The 21,424-nt window shown below is 35.1% G+C and overlaps 1 protein-coding gene across 1 annotated transcript; it reads left to right on the plus strand.

The window, feature by feature from the left end:
• The first annotated feature begins 4,121 nt into the window (after positions 1 to 4,121).
• Positions 4,122 to 19,963, plus strand: LOC108359617 (jerky protein homolog-like). The gene is made up of 2 exons (XM_017611547.1): positions 4,122 to 4,238; positions 19,175 to 19,963. The coding sequence occupies exons 1-2, from the start codon at positions 4,122 to 4,124 to the stop codon at positions 19,961 to 19,963; spliced, it is 906 nt and encodes a 301-aa protein (XP_017467036.1).
• Positions 19,964 to 21,424: the final 1,461 nt, after the last annotated feature.

Here is a 21,424-nt window from a genome sequence, read left to right on the forward strand (position 1 = left end):
TCCGAAAGTCTCCTTGAACTTGAGCAGGAGGGTGTTAGAACTCAAACTGGCTACCTGACAGGACACTGCAAATTAAGGTACTATTTGAATAAAATGAGGCTTTCTGTAGAGACTAACTGCAGGTTTTGTGAGCTGGTGGAGGAAACCTCAGAACATATTCTATATGACTGCCCACGTATCACGAATAGCAGACTGATACACCTTGGGGACCGATTTTCTTCGTCATCCAAAATTTGGAACATGAAACCCTAAGGTTGGAGTGATTAAAACTAGGGTTTACCACAATAGATCGTTTTTAGGTCGCAGTGAAAGTATTCCCGACGTAATAATAATAATAATTAAGATACATACATTTGTACAAGGCTTTACAATAAAAAGAATTGTTATACGGAGTTAATTTATTTTTATTGTATTAGCTATGTTGCCGCCGTATCATCCATTGCCCGATAACTTACCACCAGTGTTGGCAAAATGTTAATCTGATTAACGACTAAAATTAACGATTAAAATGTTTATCGTGATTGACGATTAAAATTAATTAATCGTAACCAACTGTACGATTAATGATTAAATTTTTATAATCGTTAATCGCTTGCTGCGATTACGATTAATTAATTTTGATCATTAATCGTTATTCCAATTAAAAAGAAAATCTGATTAAGTTGTCTAGTTTGTCCGAATTTGAAACCAAACACCAGTTATAGTAATTAGTTTGTGTTTTACGCTTATAAAATGCACATAATATAAAAAAAAAATTAAATTATTATTATTAGTAATAAATAAACTGGGAATTTTTACAACCAGCGCACATATGCAGAGGGATATTAAAACCTAGTTTGTAAAACGTCTGTTGGTATAGATCTTAATACAAATGAGCACCAAATTGCTTAGATTGATGAGGAAACCCGACTTAGCCAGACCCGATTAACTGGCTTTGTGTGCACGGGAAAATTCCACCATAAATTAAATTATCACCAAACCTACTTAACCAAATTAAGGGTTAATGTTTAAAAATTAATTTTTTTTAATCGCGGTTACGATTAACCGTTTAATCCGATTAAAAATATTCATGACTAACTGTAATCGGATTAAATTTAATCGAATTAACTAATTGAGTAAAAAATCAATCGATTAGTGCCAACACTGCTTACCACACATCGTTCGAGAAAATAAAATCGCACTCACCGAGAAAAAAACGGGTTTGAAAAAGGAGAGAAACCTACGCCTTTCATAATTAATCAAATAAAACGTGAATTAATAGACTGCTAGTAAAAACAAGGACTTTTCTTTCTTTTTCCCCACAACAATACTTTAAACAAGTAAGAAAGTCTAAGTTCGGGCAGAGCCGAACATTAAATACCCGGCGCAAGTATTAAATACATGTTTTTCGCCTTTCCGAAAGCTACCCCTACATGGTAAGCCGGGGTGTATCAATTTTGAGTAAATTAGCGTCTTTAAATTTCGAAATATTGCAATTTCAAGCATTTATGAAATTTACCGTTATATGAAAAGCGGCCGTAATTTTAGTCCGATTTCAATAATTTTCAACGTTTTGCTTTTATTTGGCAAGGACAATAAAAATACCGAGTTTGGTACAAATTGATAGAACGGTTACCGATATAAATATATGTGGTCATAAGTGGGCGGTGCCACGCCCATTTTCCAAAATTTAACCATAAACGTATTTCTTGGTAAAGAATTGTTGCGAGCATCAATTTTGAATAAGTTAGCTTTAATATTTACTGATTTATCGAAGATTTCGTATTTCTCTAAATTACCCTTATATGGAATGTGGGCGTGGTTATTGTCCGATTTTAAAAATTTTCACCCATTTGATATGCTGTACCAAGGCGAACAACTGTGCTAAGGTTGGAAGAAATCGGTGCAGCGGTTGCCAAGATATACACATGTAACTATAAGTGGGCGTGGCTACGCCCATTTTTCAAAAATTTATAATATTCTTATTTTTCGTCTAAAAGTTATTATAAATATCAATTTTGAGTGATTAATCTTCAGTAGTTACTAAAATATCACAGTTTTCGTGTTTCTGAAAATTACCGCTATATGGGAGGTAGGCGTGGTTATTGTCCGAAAGAAGTACACGTACCAAGTTTCGTTAAGATATCTTAATTTTTACTCGCGTTATCGTGTGCACAGACGGACGGACAGACGGACGGACGGACGGACAGACAGACAGTCACCGCTTAATCGATTTCTCTTTTCATCCTGATCATTTAGGTATACATTTGTCTATATCTATCTCGATTCGTTTTGCCTGTTACAAACAACCGTTATGTGAACAAAGTTATAATACCCTTGTGCACAAGTGCGCTCGGGTGTAAAAATTTAAACATAAATCATTAATTGGGGCTGAGCTCGCCTGCAAGTATACGCGTGGATTCATACACGTGAGCGTTTCTTGCAGAACGACATAACGGCATCGGCCGGTATTGGCATATAAAGCATAGTTCACTCAATATCGGTACGCATGAAATTGGTTATATCTGTTTAACAGGTTTTCAGAAAATAATATTTAATATATTAAAGTAAAGTATTCCGCTATAGATAGATGTTAGCGAAAGTTTCATATTTTGCTTGGATAAATAAATAACAGATAATTTCTTTGATAATGATAAAATTTTTCTGAACACCCGTTCTAGAGACTTGGATAGTCAACTTGTTCCACTAAACTATCTTTAGTTTATGTTTTTTTCATGGTTCGCGCATCTATACTAATTTTGTTTTGAATAAATACCAGGTATTTTTCGATTTGACGTAAATGGGACATATTCGTAAATTGATGACTTCCAGAACTTTTTTCACATCTTTGGCTTCAAACCGATATAAAGTTACCTGTGAATAATTAATTTTCATTAAAACCAACCCAAACTTTACTGAAGGTCTAAAGTAAATGATATAATGGCTTAACACTTTGTGCAAGCGCTCCTTCCAGCATATTCTTGGGGTCATATGACGCATTGTGGAGTCTGATCGAGTTTTAATGAGACTGTTTCGATTCTCTCGTCATTTCATATCGCTTTGACAACTGTGTCAACTTATATAAATCTAGTTTTAAGAGGATATCAACCTGTTTCTTTTTAGCTTACAAAATTTAACTTTGGAGTTAACCGAAGTCAAGTTTTAAACATGTTTTTTAGTCATTATTAAAAAATACCACATTTGGTGTTAACATTGGAGTAAAGTAAACGGGTGCGGTTTTGGTTATAAGATTTATTTAATCTAACAGAATTTTGTATGTTATAACTCAATAAGGTTTAAGTCTTGCCATAGGTTGCATTCGCTGAGCTGTGGATAATTGTTTCCCAATTCTCTCGCGCGATCTTCTGATGAGCCGATATTTTTTTTCTAATTGAGGTAAAGAGCCTTATCCTTAAGCTGGTGCGAAATGGTGTTTTTTTTTTAATGATTAGCTTACTACTTTAGTTTAGGCAGAAGGAATCCATTCATTGATTTTGGGAGGAAAATTTGAAGGTTTTAGTATATATAATTTTAATTTGATTTTTGATCTCGAAAATGTTTGATTTTCAACGAATTTGTTCAAGCAGTTTGTGAGCAGCCACTTCCAACGCGAATAAAACGGTACAATTAAAAGCCAGTACTATGAAATTTCAACCTCATTGTTTAACGATCTGCATTGCAACTTTTTAATACATTCCCACAATTGCTGCACAGGAATTGCAGCAAAAGTTCTTCCATACAAGCTGTCAAATTCAGACACTCGCGGAATACGTATACATTAAAATTTTATCGTTTTAGCAGTGTCGTCGTAAGGCATGTGCGTATGCAAGGTTTGCGGGAAAGAATCAAATAAAGACAGCACAGAAAACTGGGTACTGTGCGATGGGTGTGAACTCTGGTACCACTTTGAGTGCGTAGGTGTTGACGAGAGCGTACAACATCGGAACTGGAACTGCTCCCTTTGTACCGAAGGTGGCGATAGTGCAAACGTTATTTGCACTCCTGCAAATCCATTGTCACATGTGGTCTAGTCGCACTACACTATGGGGTTGAAACTGGATGAACCTGCTCCAACGCCAGTTGTATTTAACTCGTTACCAGCCAACGACGAAACAAACCGATAACATCAGCTCGCGTTGGCAATGTTAGAGGAGAAAAGAGCCGTGGAGGAGCGCTACATCGAAAAAAAGTACCGACTACTTGCTAATATGAACTCGGCAGCCATGTCAAGCTTGCAAATAGAAACGAGCAGCGGCCCAGTGAGTTTTAAAATAGCTGCGCGATAAGCTATAGCAAAAGACTTGCCACCGTTCAGCGGTGACCCCGAGGAGTGGCCTATGTTTGTTAGCATCTTCGACCATAGCACTTCAGCCGCAGGCTTTTCCAATGTCGAAAATATGGTATGACTGCAAAGGTGCCTGAGAGGCAAGGCTCGGGAACTAGTTAAAGACAAGCTGTTCTTACCAGATTGGTTACCGACGTCATCGATATAATAAAAACGTTCTTCGTTCAACAATCCAATGCTGGTAAAGGAGCCAGTCGATAAATTTCCCAATCAGCATAAATTGAGCTGGGAGATGGAGTGGCACTTCACCAACCATTAAATAATTCAGGGGCTGGCTCTATCGAATGGCGGAGGCGGCCTCTACGGTAGCATCACCAGCGTTCTACAAAACCAGCTCAGTCAAGACGCATAGCCAAGGTGAGTGCACTCCGTCGAGAATTCCTCCTCCAAAGAAACAGGATATTTCACAAAGACACAACCGTTCGCAAGGACCAACTTTTCCATGATTAGACACTCAAGCATTCGACAATCAAGTTCATCGCATGTGCAGTTGAACATTGCGCTGCACAGTGTGGAAAATTCCATTGCTTGTCGGAACAGTAGAGGTGGGAAACAGTAAAAAAGTTGGAGCTTGTTATCCATGCCTTAAACCCCATAACAAAGGGTGTTTCTCAAAAAAGAGTTGCGGCATAAATAGCTGCCCTCGAAAGCATCATCCATTACTTCACAGCGAAGGTATCGAAACTCCCGTCGACGACGAAAAGGACCAAGCCCACGTGAACACGCACCGAAGTGCGTGTAGCCAATATCTCCGAATTATGCCCGTAAGCCTGCAAACAGCCAGCAAAACCATTAAGATTTACGCGTTTCTTGACGAAGGGTCTTCCGTGTCTCTCATTGGCGAAGCGGCGTTCGAAAAACTCGATATCAAAGGACCAGTGGACCAGCGAAACTACACGCAACGAAATTGCATCCGTAAGGGCATCAATACAGATCTCAACTCCAAATACCGGCAAATTGTACTGGCTCAACAACGCACACAATATAAAAAATATCGCTCTACCTAAACAAACGATTAACGCAAGCGGACTTCGTGGTAAATATCCGTATCTAAAAGACATACCACTGCAGTCATATTACGACGTTCAGCCAACACTACTTATTGGAGTCAACAACTGGAAGATTACTGTTCCACACAGGATCCTTGAAGGCAGAAGGGACGAACCCATCGCTCCTAAATGTTTACTTGGATGGAGCGTACAAGGTACATCGACCGCATCGAGTTACGTGACTATGCACCCCTGCTACTGTAGATGACAAGAACTGCATGGTACAGTAAAAGACAGCTTTAGCCTAGATTCCGTAAAAATTCCCAAGGTGCAGTCAGCCGAGGACCAGCAAGCGATTGAAATTCTCGACCGGACATGCATGAAGGCGAACGGCCAATTTGAAGTCGGCCTCTTATGGCGCAACGCGCTCAATCCCTTAACTGTCCGAAAGCCAAAATCAAGCCAGATCCAGATTTGAACGACAAAATTTATAAGAAAATTCGTAACCTATTGCAAAAGGGTTATGAGGTGGAGCTATCAGAAGTGGAGATTACCAACCAGAACAAGCACACATGGTTCTTGCCAATTTTCATAGCTCTGAATCCCAATAAGCCAAATAAAATAAGGCTCGTTTGGGACGCAGCTGCGAAATCTCATGGAGTTTGCTTAAACACTTTCTACTTACCGGACCAGATCTTTTGAATCCACTTAACGAGATTCTGCTAGCATCCAGAGTAGGCCAGGTGGCATTCTGCGGGGACATCGCGGAGACAAAGGACGGGCATGCACAACGATTCCTATGGTACAACAAAGCCAGCAACAACGTAAACGTGAACGTAATGCACACAATGACTTTCCGCATAAGTTGTGCGCCATGCATTGCGCACTACATACGTGACAAGAACGCAGAATCATATCGCCAGTAGTATCCCCAATGACTACATCGACAGTAAGGACAGCGAGCAGGAGGCTCTCAAGGTGGAGACTCCGGTTCGCAAGTGTTTAAGCGACTTATGCATTTCCCGCATAAACAAAGAGCAGCGACCACCCACACGCATTTCCATATATTGCGTTTCCCGCATAAACCAAGTGCAGCGAACAAACACACGCACTTGTGTTTAAAAGTAATTCGCTCGTTCTTAATTGGGTCTGCATTTTTTTATGCAATTCTCAAATAGCTCTTCGCTGAACTTAGTGAAGTGATAAGTCGCTGGCATTTTCAGCCATGGTCAATGCTCAACCAGCTTGACTATCACACGATGCTTTAAGCATCACTCTCACCAGTGTTGCCGTTTTAGCCCTTTGGTGGCTAGATTTAGCTACCACATACTTTTTTTGGCCACATAAATTTAAAATTGCCCCTAGCCCTTTTTTTAGCCCTTCGGAGAATTTATTCATACTTGGCATGAAAAAGTTGTATATGCTTAGTTTGATCAAATTTTTTTGTAAGAGATGAATTTTTAAACTAAGAAAGACTGATATATATTCATATATGTATTGTATGTTTCTTACGTTTTTATACATATATACTATAAAAGTGTTAGGGCTGTTAACTTATCTATTAAAGATTTAACTATAGTTTAAAATAGATAAGTTTACGGCCCTCAGGGCCAGTTTTTCAGTGCCAGTTTAAACTCAGATTAAGTAAACTGAGTTAATTTTCGCTCGCTAGATTGAACAGCCGGCTGACATTTGATTGGCTGATCTTAATACGCGTTTAAACTTAGTGTAAACGACGGCCGTACACTGAAAAACTAGCCCTTAATACGCTTAATTTGTTAAATGGATCATCAACATGGACCGTGTATGTTCTTGTGGTGTGCTAGTGCGACTTCAAAAACAATTTGAAAATTTTATGATTGTTGTGAGTGGTGAAATTAGCTCAATTTTCTAAGTAAAAAATATTTTGGCGGAAATTTCTTGCAGTCCAAGGGGGGGTTTGTGGAATATTAAGTTCACGATATTGCAGTTTTGAATTACAAAAAAAACAATATTTAACAAAATGGTAGAAAAATTATGAATTTTCGGCTCTTAGTTATTGCGATCTTTCCTCGACCTCAGTTGTAACGAAATAAATATTGTACCAAGCCAGCATGCTGGTAAGTTATAGGCTTCGAGCCTGATGGTACAATCACTTGATCGAGCCAGCATGCTGGTGTCGTATATTTCCCCTTTTACTTATACAAAAAGGTTTTGGTTGGATAAAATATTCACTTTTTTCCAGAGTTCATTGTTTTTCTATACCATTACTTATTGAAAATGTTTACGTGTATACTTATATATGTATATGTAAGTAAACAATTTTAGCTACCATTTTTAGCCACAACGACTGTTTTTAGCTATTTTTAGCCCTTTTTTTAAAGGAATTTGGCTACCACTAAAAATGATTCGCGGCAACACTGACTCTCACTCCACTCCTGTGGGATTTTTGGTATGGTAGTAAGCTATGGCTTACAAGCCACACTGGGGCTCTGCATGAATGCATCCCTGAATAAAACCCAGCTCATTGCACAGCAGCCTACGGTAGCTAGAGCCTGACTCCTCCAATGGAGTCCCCTAATTGATACATGGTAAAAGGGGCATATCTTGCGCTACCGCAATGGTAATCCCTACCTCCTCTACTACTCTAACTCGATCACAACTCCAATCCTGGTATCCCGCTCTCCCTCAGCTAAACAGCAAGGTTCATCAAACTGGTGGATCCGAAATCCGAAATTGGACGTCGAACTCCACTAACGTCCTTATGCTGCTACTCGATGACGACTTCGCAGCGCAAGCACCAGTCCAATTTGGTGGCACAGAAACGGTGTTAGGTATGTATTGGGTGCCACACACTGACGTTTTCAAATATGTCCTCAGGTTTGCCCGGCTGCGACGTGACGTACTGACGTAGTCCCCACCAATAGAAAGGTTCTATAGTCCTCATTTCAATTTTCGAACACGCTGGGGCTACTGTCGTGTCACACAATCAGCTTAAAAAGACTCCTCCAACATGTATGGTGAGCCAACATAGGATGGGATTAAATGCTGCCTGAGTCACTACACCACCACTGGTGTCAGTGGAAGCAGCTTCACTTGCACTTCAGCGCCATATACTGGTCCGATTTCAAAACAGTGTTACAGTGGCTAAAGATGGACCCGCGTAACTTCGGAAAGGTGCTTGAGAGCTACAACAATACACAATGGCGATGGGTTCCAACAAAGTGGAACATAGAAGATGGGGCGACGAAGGTCAATAGCACGGTGGGAGCTAACAGTGGTTGCAGGGTCCAGAGTTCTTGAAATAGTACGAGAGCGAGTAGCTGCAACAAGCACAGAATTTCGAAGAAACATATATGATAGAGATGAGAAAACACTTACACGTAACTCGAAAAAATGATGCCATAAAACTTAACGTGGAATATTTCTCAGAGTGGCGTCGCTTATAAAGAGCAGTAGGAACCTTTTTTTTGTACTTCCATCGATTGAACGCTGAAAGATTCAACTGGACCAAACCGAAAAAGATTTTTCTACATAGGGTTCTCCAAAAATGTGTTTGGAAATCTCGCTAAATGAGCTATGACAGCTACCACTGATTTTTTTTACTTAGATAGTAATTTTGTTAATATTTGGCAACTCTGGATCACAAATTTTTGTTTTTTTTTTTGGGTTCCACGTATCCAATTCCTTTAAAAATATTTTTAATGTACCGTTAATCAGTTAAAAACAAAAACTGGTTTCACTTAATCACGTATATCTTACGAAGAGATGACGTATGAGTACGGTGACCATTCGTACTCAAGAATGATAGAATACAAGATTGCGCCGATTGAAGCAGAATTCGTGAGAGTAATTTTGGCGTGACGTCATCGTAGAGTTGACAACTGAGAGTGATGTGCTGAATTGTCAGTACCCAATACTTAATACTTACTTCTGTAACCAGTTAGCGACAAAAATGCTTCAAACAAGTAAGAGTTTCTCTGTATTATGGCCTCGAACCGATATATATATGTACATTTCTCCTTTGAATCAGTATTAAAGCTATATTGGCTCCTACATTCGGGTTTTGATAGGCGAGTCTCCCCTGAAACTTTGTTTTCCATATTTTTGGCCTATGTGCGCTTTTATTCGAAACCTAAATGTTTCGGTACCGAATATCGAGAGTATTGGATACTTAAAAGTATTGATTCAGCACATCACTACTGCTGTCATCTCGACTGTGACGTCAGCAAAGCAGCTGATTCTGTCGAATTCACAGAGAGCCGATTAGCGGTGTTGACATTGGCGCCACCTTCTGTATTCTCTCCACCGTGATTCGTATCGATTTTGGCGGGATAGTTCCGATTTTGAGAAAATTTTCCCGCTGAATATTTTTTAAAAGTCGGGACATGTAAGTGTCCCTATTTTTCATATTTGTATCGAATAAAATCCGATTTTCAGTGTCTTCTTTATTCATTTAATAATAGTATCCTTGTACTCTGGCCCAAAAATCATTTTTCGCACAAACGTGGCAGCACTTTCGTTATCACAAAGGACATCGAGTATAAGGTAGCTATAAACATAGCCAGCATCCTTATTTTCTATGATCTTTGGTTATGTTTTATTCTGTCAAACTGGTAGTATCGCTATATTGCATATAATACTAATTCCCTCAAAAAAATTGTGGATATGAAAAATATAAGCTGTAGATACAGTGGCGAAATATAAATAGAGAAGAGACATTTTAGCATTCTTTCGCTATTCCCCTTTCGATTATTTAAACTTTATTATTTTTTTATGAAAGTGTAGCTCGTTATCTAACAAAGACCATGTAAGTCAAAATTTCAAATTTGTACAAAAATTAGCAACATTCGACAAAGTTCTTCAATATTTTAAACTTTTTAGTTAGATTTCTTATGCCGATTTCGTTTCTACCGAAAAATGAAACCTTATCTTTGTCCTCTACGCACAAACACTAAGAAGAGGGCGATGAGAAGGCAACATTTTTTGTAGAAACGATATCGCCATTAAAAATATTATGAGTATACAGTTGTGTAGCCCATTAAATTCAAAGTGAAAATTTTACGTAGCTACCATGATTTTTGGTAATTTTTTGTTTGTGGAAGTTGTTGCTCATTTTCTCCATACAAAAAGTTGTTGGAACTAATTTGGATGGAAGAAAATGCGCGAACAAAAAATTGCCAAAAATCAACGGTATGTCCACGGTACTTCAAACTTGCACTTTATTATACTAAAATTTTATGGGATATAAAACTGCAACTGCATTGTTTTGAATAATTTTAGAAAATCTGATAAAAATTTTATCAACATTTGTTAATATTCGTCGAATATTCGTGATTTACATGTTTTTTTAGATAGCAAGTTTTCATAAAAATAATCAGGGCTATCACGGAATCCATCGTAGAAAATCTACGAATTCAAATGCCCGCTACGAATACGAAAAAATTGCTAAAACTGAATCCGAGTGAACTCGAAAATATCGTTGCCAGCTTCAAATGCTGATTCGAAATCAGTTAGTGCAAAGGAAACAACAGACATTTATGTATGCCATTTTGCTCGCGCTGCCCCATCAGGCGCAATGGCTGAGTGTGAAAAGCACTAGACCGCCAATTGAGAGAGCCTAGTTCGAGTCCGAGTCGTTGGGCAGCGGAGATTTTTTTCTTTTTTTATTTAATTTTGTTTGTTTTTTTAATAAATATTTTTTTTTTAGTTTAGATTTTATTCTTTTAAATAGAAAAATATTTTTTTCTTTAAATTAATTTTTATGATATTAAAGTAATTAGGTTTATTTCCTAATAAATTGTTGCAAACTATTATTTCCTCGATTCATAAAAAATATTAATTCATTAAATAGCGTCTAGCAGATGAATGCGTGTATGTAGATATGTATGTATGTATGTATGGCATTGGTATTTTACGTCTACGTTTACACAAATATATGGAATTATATCAAACTATAACAAATTTGGAGTATAATAAATATTTAATATTAAAAATAATGCAGCTTTCTTCCATTATTTTTAAGATTGAGTGATTTTAAATTTTGTTCCGACAGCATAATCTCGTCGTAGAGTATTTGTACGAATCTTCATTACGAACGGATTCAATGAAGGCTCTCTACGAATTTCGAATTTACGTTCGTAGCCATTAGGATTCTGTGATAGCACTTTCGTAGATTTCACGAAAATCGAAGCTACGATGGATTCTGTGATAGCCCTGAATAAACATTTTTAAACACAAGAAAGTAGCCAAAACTTCCGAATGTGTATTTTCCCTATTTATGTACATTCCCGCCACCGTATATCGTCACTACACACGAATAAAGGCGAAAAAAGACGCGTAAAAAATTTACGAAAAGAGACGCTTAAGGGGAAACTTCGGCGAAGAAAGACGCGAAACCTAGTTTATGACGAAGAAATACTGGCCAAGGACTGTCACTTCAGCATCATTCCCTAACTACTCTTTGGGGAATTTTCATACTGGTACACCCGCAAACATAGTCGACCGCGAAAAGAAGTTTACGGGTCTTTCTTCGCCGTCAAATATTTTAACGCGTCTTTCTTCGCCGTCAACTATGTTAAGAGTCTTTCTTCGCTGACTTTTTTTTATGCGTCTTTTTCGCGGTCAACTTTTGAGCTCGCTCCTTTATTCGTGTCTAGTGACAATATATTGTGTGTAAAAATTTGTGTGATAATTTTTAATTTTTTTTCTCATTGTTTTGTTTTAAATAAAACTGTATTAAAAGATTTTATGATGAAGATGAGGAAATGTATCGCGTTTTGGCCACAAATATCTGGTCACCGTACGGATGAGTAACATCCTGTCCTGGTTCATACAAAATATCTTTGCGCATTTGCATTTGACCACTCATCCCGTTTTTATTTATGCATCGATTTTCTTCATTGATAGCCTTAATATTTTTTTTGTAACAGAACAGGCTTTAACAAAAATAAAAATTGCAATAGAATATGTTGTTTTTTTAAATTTTTTCTCTGTTAAAGTTGGAAAGTTCTTTCATTTTTTCATAAAAAAAACAAAAAAACTCAAAAATGGTTAATTAATTTCTTACAAACTATCAGGCCTATCGAAAAGTGGTGTATATACGGTTTATGGATTTTTAGCTTTCATTTGGCATACTTCATATTAAGATTGTTCAATTACTTCATAAGATGATTACGTCATTAAGTGAAACCACTTTTATTTTTTAGCTGAATAACGGTAAATTACAAATATCCCGAAAACTTATGCATAGGAAAAAAATTAACACGATTTTCGGAATCAGCGAGCAATTCTACATAGGGATTGGATAGTGGCATCCAGTGTACAGTAGTCCGAGATGTTATTTAAAATACCTATATAAAATATAAAATACGTATTTGTATTTTGTATTTAAGTACTTTTTTACAAGAGTATTTTGTATTTATATTTTAAATACCCTTTTAAGCGGTATTCTCAAGAAAAATCCCAAGAAATATTTTTCATTATTTGTGTTTATTGAAAAAGTACTCTTCTTTTGCTGTAAATTTTTTTGAAGAAATAAATATTCGATAATTTTTTCTTGAAAGCTGCAAACTGGTTTAAGATATTTTTAAACAAGAAAATTTCTTTTCCATTTCGTGCGCGTCATTTTATATGATTTTTTTGTTTTTCTTGAGAGCTGCAAACAGTCCTTTATACAGAAAGTAATTTGGAAAAAAGTAAAGTGCTAAAAGTTAGGAAAACGTGTGGGGCATTGGTGAAGTTGTGTATATCGAAAATATTAGAAAAATTCCGAATCAATGATACTTTTTTACAATGTCTTAAGTCTCTAGATTCTGAAGTCGTTTTAAATGAATGTAAAAGAATTAGCTGCAAGTCTTTAGAAAGCATAGCGGTATACAAATAAGTTGACCATTTTAATTTAAAGGATGGAAAAGTATTTTGGGTGCTTTATCAAAGAAAGTAAAATTAGCGATGCAAATGTTTGGGTGGTAGTCGTTAACAAAAGGATAGTAAATGGAGATTTATTGAATCGAAATTTTAGGGGAATTACATATATAGTTTTGTAATATTTTTTATCAATCTAATGCTAACTGCCAACAATTTTTTCATTGTCAAAACGAAAAAGAGAATCAGAATAAGCGAATAAGGATTAAATGCAATATGTGTAGTATGGTGCCATCGAAAATGCTTTTTTGAAAATTTCAAGACCCTGCCCCCTAATTTTATTAGTTTTTATGAGAAATATTATTGCCTATTTTTATTAATTTTTTAAAGGTCTTTTAGAGGTCGCGACCTGTCGATTTAGGCCAGAAAATACGATTTTTGTAGATTTATGAGTTTTTGAATGACTATTTTTGGTTCAATTTCAAAGACCGAATATGGTCTGAGAAGAGAATATATAGGCCTTTAAAATGGTGTATAATAATCTATGTCGGACTTGGCTTGTTGGGATTTATTATCGGGTAAAATAAAAAACCCCATCATCCATAATTTTCCACCATCAAAAATTTCCACAATTTCAAAATATGTAGTACTATCTAAAATTAAATCTATTTTTAAATAAACTGATAGCTGATTTATTTTGGAACGAATTTCCGTCATCCCTTGTCAAGTTTGGTTTGCAGACAAACCGGTTTCATTTTTCGGAGAACGGAAATTCGTTCCAAAATAAATCATCTTACCACCCTCTCGGAAAAATCAACCAACACCAACAAACTGATAGCTCGTTTATTGCAATCACACAAAAATTGTCGAAGTTAGGCGACTTTTCTTAAATACGACCTTGAATTTATATTGTGTATATATCGGACTTTCAGAATTTTTGAGACATATGGCTAAGGAATTCATGAATATTTATTCAAAATGGATATATACAATCGCTCTTTAGCAAAAAAGTGGGTTTTCAAGACATTTTAGGAAAATGGGGTTGACACCGTCCACTTATATCATATATGTGTATCTCAAAAACTACTTGACCGATCTCGATTGTGCTTAGCCTCCCTAGGTTCCGTCTTAAATATTTTTGAAATCGGACAAAACCTACTCCCCCTAAAATATAGTTAGCTTTGAGTTTTTTGAAATTACCGTTACGTTGGTGGAACCCGTGGTTTTTGTTCGATTTTAAAAATATTCAAGGGGGTACTTAACACTAAACACAATGTGTATACCAAATTTGGTCGAGATCGGTCAAGTAGTTTTTGAGATACACATATATGATATAAGTGGGCGATGTCACCCCAATTTTTTTTTTCGAAAGAGCGATTGTATATATCAATTTTGAATAAATATTGATGAATTCCTTAGCCACACTGCTCAAAAAGCTGAAAGTCCGGTACATACAAAATATAAATTCAAGGCCGTATTTAAGAAAAGTCGCCTAACTTCGACAATTTTTATGCGGTTGCAATAAATGAGATATCAGTTTATTTAAAAATAGATTTAATTTTAGAAAGTACTACACATTTTGAAATTGGGGAAATTATCGATGGTCAAAATTTAAAAATTAAGAGAAATATGGGGTTGTTTTATTTTACCAGATAAAAAATCCCAACAAGCCAAGTCCGACAAGAGATTATTATATACCATTTCAAAGGCCTATATATTCTCTTCTCAGAGCATATTCGCTCTTTGAATTCGAAGCAAAAGTAGTTATTCAAAAACTCATAAATCTACAAAATCGTATTTTCTGACCAAAATCGCCAGTGCGCGACCTCTAAATGACTTTTAATAAAAATAGGTAATAATATTTTTCATAAAAACGAATAAAACTAGGGGGTAGGGTCTTGAAATTTCCAAANGGTACTTAACACTAAACACAATGTGTATACCAAATTTGATCGAGATCGGTCAAGTAGTTTTTGAGATACACATATATGATATAAGTGGGCGATGTCACCCCAATTTTTTTTTTCGAAAGAGCGATTGTATATATCAATTTTGAATAAATATTGATGAATTCCTTAGCCACACTGCTCAAAAAGCTGAAAGTCCGGTACATACAAAATATAAATTCAAGGCCGTATTTAAGAAAAGTCGCCTAACTTCGACAATTTTTATGCGGTTGCAATAAATGAGATATCAGTTTATTTAAAAATAGATTTAATTTTAGAAAGTACTACACATTTTGAAATTGGGGAAATTATCGATGGTCAAAATTTAAAAATTAAGAGAAATATGGGGTTGTTTTATTTTACCAGATAAAAAATCCCAACAAGCCAAGTCCGACAAGAGATTATTATATACCATTTCAAAGGCCTATATATTCTCTTCTCAGAGCATATTCGCTCTTTGAATTCGAAGCAAAAGTAGTTATTCAAAAACTCATAAATCTACAAAATCGTATTTTCTGACCAAAATCGCCAGTGCGCGACCTCTAAATGACTTTTAATAAAAATAGGTAATAATATTTTTCATAAAAACGAATAAAACTAGGGGGTAGGGTCTTGAAATTTCCAAAAAAAGCATTTTCGATGGACACCCTAATGTATAGTCAAAATCTAATTTATTTAACAAACAACCTAATTGTGCGACTTATACTTGCAATCGCATAAAACGAATGAAAAGGCTGTTTGTGTAAATTACACAGGCCAACGAAAATCCGTAAGTATAAAGTCTCCATCAGCTCCAGATTTTGAGAAAAACGAGGTCAAAATGTCAAAAACGCGTTTTTTGCAACATCTGAGAAGCTCTAGCAAAGAAATAAAAGGTTAGGCTTGAATTAAAGATAGAACTCTCGACTGGTCACTTATAGTAATTTGTTGAATACCAAAAACTGATTTTGGCGATGTTTGAGTACCTACCGTAATTAAACAAAAGGTGGAAGAATCTTCCACTTAAGCTTAAGTTAAGGCTTGAAGTTTCGACTACAGTCCCTGAAAATTCCATTCCTGGACCTTGACCCTAAGGTCACTTATAGTCATTTATTGAACAGCAAAAACTGATTTTGGCACAGTTTTCTTTCTTTCACTAGCACAATACTCCAGTATTTTGTTATTGTTCAATAAATGACTATAAGTACGGTGACCATATTTATGAGAGCCGAATACGGAACAAAAAATAATCTTGCAAATTTGCTCCACAACAGCTTACAGATCTTAAAGCCTTCTTCAATGATCCTAGATGTATTAGCTCTGAAACAGTATCCTTATATTATCTAATATAACGAATTTGTAGGATAATTTTTTCGAGATTTTTACCCAGTAAAATTTGTAAAAAAAATTCGTTAAATTTTAGTATAACAAAGTGCAAATTTAAAGTCGGTAAGGCTTACTACTAATTTTAGGCAATTTTTTTTTTGTTGACGGTGTTACGCATTTTTTTCATACAAAGTAAGTATGTTCGACCATTTTTTTTTGAAAGAGAAGCAAATGAGCAGCACTTTCCACCTGCACTTTATTATACTAAATTTTAATGATTTACAAAACTTAAAACCAAATTTTTTTTAAAGGTTCTAATTAAAAAAGTTTGAAATTTTAGTGAAACCTTGCAGAATTAATTTTTATAGTTTTTTGTACAAAGTTGGAAATTTGGTATTATATGGTTTTTGTTAGGAAAAGAGCTTTACTTTCATAAAACAAATAATAAACATTAAATAAACTAAGGAAAAATAGCCAAAACTTACTAAAATGTCGAGTCCTAATTTCTATTTTAGACACTGTATGTATTCCTCGATTCGAATCAGCGGCATTCAGATTAGAAAATAATAATTGCTTATGGACAAAATTAGTATCATATATGTACCAGCATCACTTAAAACTCGTTCATAGGCATGCCATTTTAATGTGCTGTTAAGGCGTCGAAACACCGAATACGGGACAAATACAGGACATTAAAAGAAATACAGAACAATTGGCGTCCCGTACAAAATAAATAAATTACCAGGACAATGTAGTAGTCAGTAGTCGATAGCTCTAGCTGCAATTTAAGCCTAAGTAGAAGGTTGTAACAGCTTTTGTTTTTTTCCTAGACCAGAGTGCCCAGATTGGGCGATTTAGCGCCGATTTGGCGATTTTTTTTTGATATTTGCGCGTAAAAATTTTGCAAATAAATTTTTTGTGCATTATCATCTAAATGCGTCGAAACACGTGATAAGTAAGGTTATGGAATTAGATCTTTAATTTTGATGTAGCAACACTTTTTATTGTTATCGATTTTGTTGTAACATATCGAACACTTGCCAATATTAAACCCCCATTTGTGACAACTCCTGCTGAATATAAAAATTGCAACTTCATTTGTGGAAATAGCTGATCTCGCCTTATTATAGCTTTTATTTTATTTTTGGCGCCGAGCGCTTAAAAGCGGATAGTGCGATTAATCAATTAATATTAGGGATGTCAATCCCGGGATCCCGAAATCCCGGTCTTATTTAAGTTCCGAATATCCCGGGATTAGTCGATTTAAATCCCGGGATTGCTGGAAACAATTTTTTTGTTAGCCAATTAAATTTTTATCACAAATATCCCCTCTCAAGGGCAAAACAAGAATTTTTTGCAACCCTTATTGCTATAATTTCTTTAAGATCGCATTTCCATCAAAAGAAGGAATAATTTTGCTTCGCTCAAAATGGAATAGGTGATGCACTCATATATTTATTTTTTACTTAAATGTGTTAACTTTTTTATTATTACTTAAATATACTGATAATATCTTAAATTGATCTCAAACAGTGATTTAAAAAATTTTATATAGTTACATAGGCAGTTACTGCTGTACCAAATACAGTCACTTACAAAAATATTTTGCATAGATTTTTTTTGCAATACAGTAGACGCTCACAAATTAGAACTCTTAGTAATTAGAATTTCCAGAAATTAGAACCAACTTTTTGAATACATTCTAATTTCAGAGCGTATTTTGTTTTTTTGTTGCAAAATAGATATAAAAAGGGGAATCCCCAATTTATTCATGTTACGCTCGGTAGTCGTTGGATTTTCGTCGCTATCTGTACAGTTTTTGTTAGTTTTTGTTTGAAATTCGATTCGCGTGCACGTGTTTCGGCATTGTTTGCTTAAAAGTAAAAGTCGTTCGTTGAAATGCCAAATAAACGTAAGAAAAATACTTTGTCTTTGGAAACCAAAGTGCAGATCTTGGAAAAGCTTGACCAAGGTATTCAAGGGAAGCGGTTAGCCCTAGAATTTGATGTGGCGCCATCTGCAATCACCTATATCAAATCTATGAAATCATCAATTTTAAGCGCTGTTTCTAATACCTATCATAAGGCTAACAAAAAATCATTGCATATCGCTGAATATCCAAAAATGGAAGCAAGTCTTTATAAGTGGTTTTTAAATCAACGCGAAAAAAAGTGTACATTAACTGGGCCAATACTAAAGGAGAAAGCCAAACAAATATTCAAAGTGGAATATCCCGATAAAGATGAAAGTACATTTAGCGCAAGTGATGGATGGTTTAGCAAATTTAAAAAACGACACGGAATACGTTTTTTAAAAATTTGTGGCGAGATTCTCTCTAGTGATGTTGCTTCAGTCACCCCGTTTATTCACAGATTTCGTGCAAAAGTCGATGAGATGGGGCTAATGGAGTCACAAATATATAATGTAGATGAAACCGGATTATTTTACCGTTGTTTACCTGACAAAACATACGTCTCTCTTTTCGAGAAAACCGCCCCCGGGTATAAAATCCAGAAGGAACGAATTTCAGTGTTACTTGGTGTAAATGCTGATGGATCACATAAATTAATGCCATTAGTAATTGGAAAAGCAAAAAAACCAAGAAGTTTCCAAGGATTCAATAATCCACTCCATTACAACTTTTCAAAAAATGCTTGGATGACATCTCGGATTTTTCATGATTGGTTTCACAAGATATTTATTCATGAGGTAAGAAAAAACTTTGTTTTTAGGTTCAGTAATTCCAAAATATTTTCAATTCACAGGTGATTCGTTTCTCTCAGGAAAATAATTTGCCTCCGAAGGCAATTTTGCTAATTGACAACTGCTCTGCTCATGCACCAATTGAGAAACTTCAAAGCGACGATGGAAATATAATTGCATTTTTCTTTCCACCAAATGTAACAGCAACTTTACAACCAATGGATCAGAATCCTATTAAGTTAACCAAGCTAAACTACAGAAGTATGCTTCTTTCTCAATTAATTGCTGAAGGAGGTGACCTCAAGGTTCGCTTGAAATCCTTTTCAATTCGAAATGCAATCATGCTATTAAAGCAAGCTTGGTATGATGTTCCAGAAAGAGTAATAAAAAAGTCCTGGTCAAAGTTGAACAACTGGGACTCTGATCAGTATGAAAGTGATGACGATGATGTGCCACTAGCACAGCTACTGCAAAAAGATCAAGACTGCAATGGAGCTCTTCAGGCAGCTCAAGCACTTTTAACAGAAATAGAGCCAACTAATAACATTAGCATACCAGAAATTGAAATATGGAACAATGATGTGCTTGATGACGACCCTGCACATGATCTCAATAGCGATGATGAGTCTTCAGGTAGCAGCGAATTTGATGACCGGGAGGTCTTACCAGTTGTCTCTACTTCTACAGCCATTGAAAGCGTCAATAATTTAATAAAATGGTGTACTTATAGTGAATCGTTTTCCGCAAAGCACACAAGCAATCTGCTAGCTCTTCGCAATGAGATTGTTATTGCAGAAACAAATAAAAGGAAGAAGCAAACAGCAATAACAGACTACATGCCTGCAAATTAGTTACGAAGTTTTTGATTAATTTTTGGCTGTTTTAATGTATATTTATCGATCTCTTATGTATTTTTGATAAAAAAAAATATATTTACTGTAATTGGAGTTTTTGTTTTTTGGACCTTTTTTTGACTTAGCGCATAAATACATATATGTATATTGGATTGTTACCTTATGTTTTCTCGTTTTTATGAATAAAATTTAGTAAGACAAAATTTCATTGTAGTTTTTTCAATGCAAATTGACTTAAATTTTAAGGTTTTATTGAAATAAAAAAACGTCCAGGAATTAGAATTTTTCAGAAATTAGAATCACCCTAAAAACAAAGTGGTTCTAATTTGTGAGCGTCTACTGTATTCAAAATATTTTTCATGGTATTTTTTTGTTAATTAAAAAAATATATAGCTCATTTTACAACAAAAATCATGTAAATCAAAATTTCACACTTAAGAGAAAGTTGGTTTAAGTTCACCAAATTATCATAAAAATATCAAACTTTTTAATCATAATTAAAAAAAAAATTCTATTATGCAGATTTATAGCCCATTCAATTTAATACAATAAAGTGCAATTTTAAAGTTGCTAAAAACTCCCTTGATTTTTGAATTTTTTTTTAATGACGATGTTGGCCAATTTTCTTCCTTATAACGAATTTTTTCGTGGCAAAAAAAAAATATATATAAAATGTCAACGGGATGTTTTAGCAACTTCAAAATTGCACATACGTATATATTTTTTTAAATTAGCAAAAAAAATACCATGAAAAATATTCTGAATATTGCAAAAAAAAATCTATGCAAAATATTTATGGGAGTGACCGTATATGCATTTGTACTTGTAGTACAAAAACTATGTTATAAATTAATGAGGATATGTACATTAAAGTTGTTCAAAAATGTTTGTGAAAAAATAAGATCGGATTTTTAATGCCGCCACCCCCTAGGATTGTTCCATACCAAAAACAAATATACCCCTATTTTTTTATTTTTAAATAAAAGAATATTTAGGGAGTGTTCACAGCGCTCAAAGTTTTCCATGTATTTTATATNTAAATAAAAGAATATTTAGGGAGTGCTCACAGCGCTCAAAGTTTTCCATGTATTTTATATNAAAGTTGTTCAAAAATGTTTGTGAAAAAATAAGATCGGATTTTTAATGCCGCCACCCCCTAGGATTGTTCCATACCAAAAACAAATATACCCCTATTTTTTTTATTTTTAAATAAAAGAATATTTAGGGAGTGCTCACAGCGCTCAAAGTTTTCCATGTATTTTATATGGGGAAAAACAACTTTTCGTAGAAATGGTGTAAAATTCTTGAAAATCAATATTTTTCGATCGAAAAAACTTTGCTTATCTTCAGGAGATTCCCAGTAATAATGCCCAATTGTTTCTTTAACCATTTTTTCATGGTAACTATATTTGATAGGTCCTCCAAAACCCCTAGAAAATGCAATGGGGGGACCAATAA

This window comes from Rhagoletis zephyria, unplaced genomic scaffold, assembly GCF_001687245.7.
Source record: "Rhagoletis zephyria isolate East Lansing unplaced genomic scaffold, Rhagoletis_zephyria_1.1 Rzeph_scaffold_00422, whole genome shotgun sequence".
NCBI classification, from domain to species: domain Eukaryota; kingdom Metazoa; phylum Arthropoda; class Insecta; order Diptera; family Tephritidae; genus Rhagoletis; species Rhagoletis zephyria.

What these genes read in the sequence shown, in the direction of transcription:
- LOC108359617 (XM_017611547.1), top strand. Translation starts at nt 4,122, where the DNA reads ATGTTAGAGGAGAAAAGAGCCGTGGAGGAGCGCTACATCGAAAAAAAG. An exon ending in TAGAAACGAGCAGCGGCCCA is followed by an intron (nt 4,239 to 19,174) that starts GTGAGTTTTAAA and finishes TTCAATTCACAG; the next exon opens with GTGATTCGTTTCTCTCAGGA.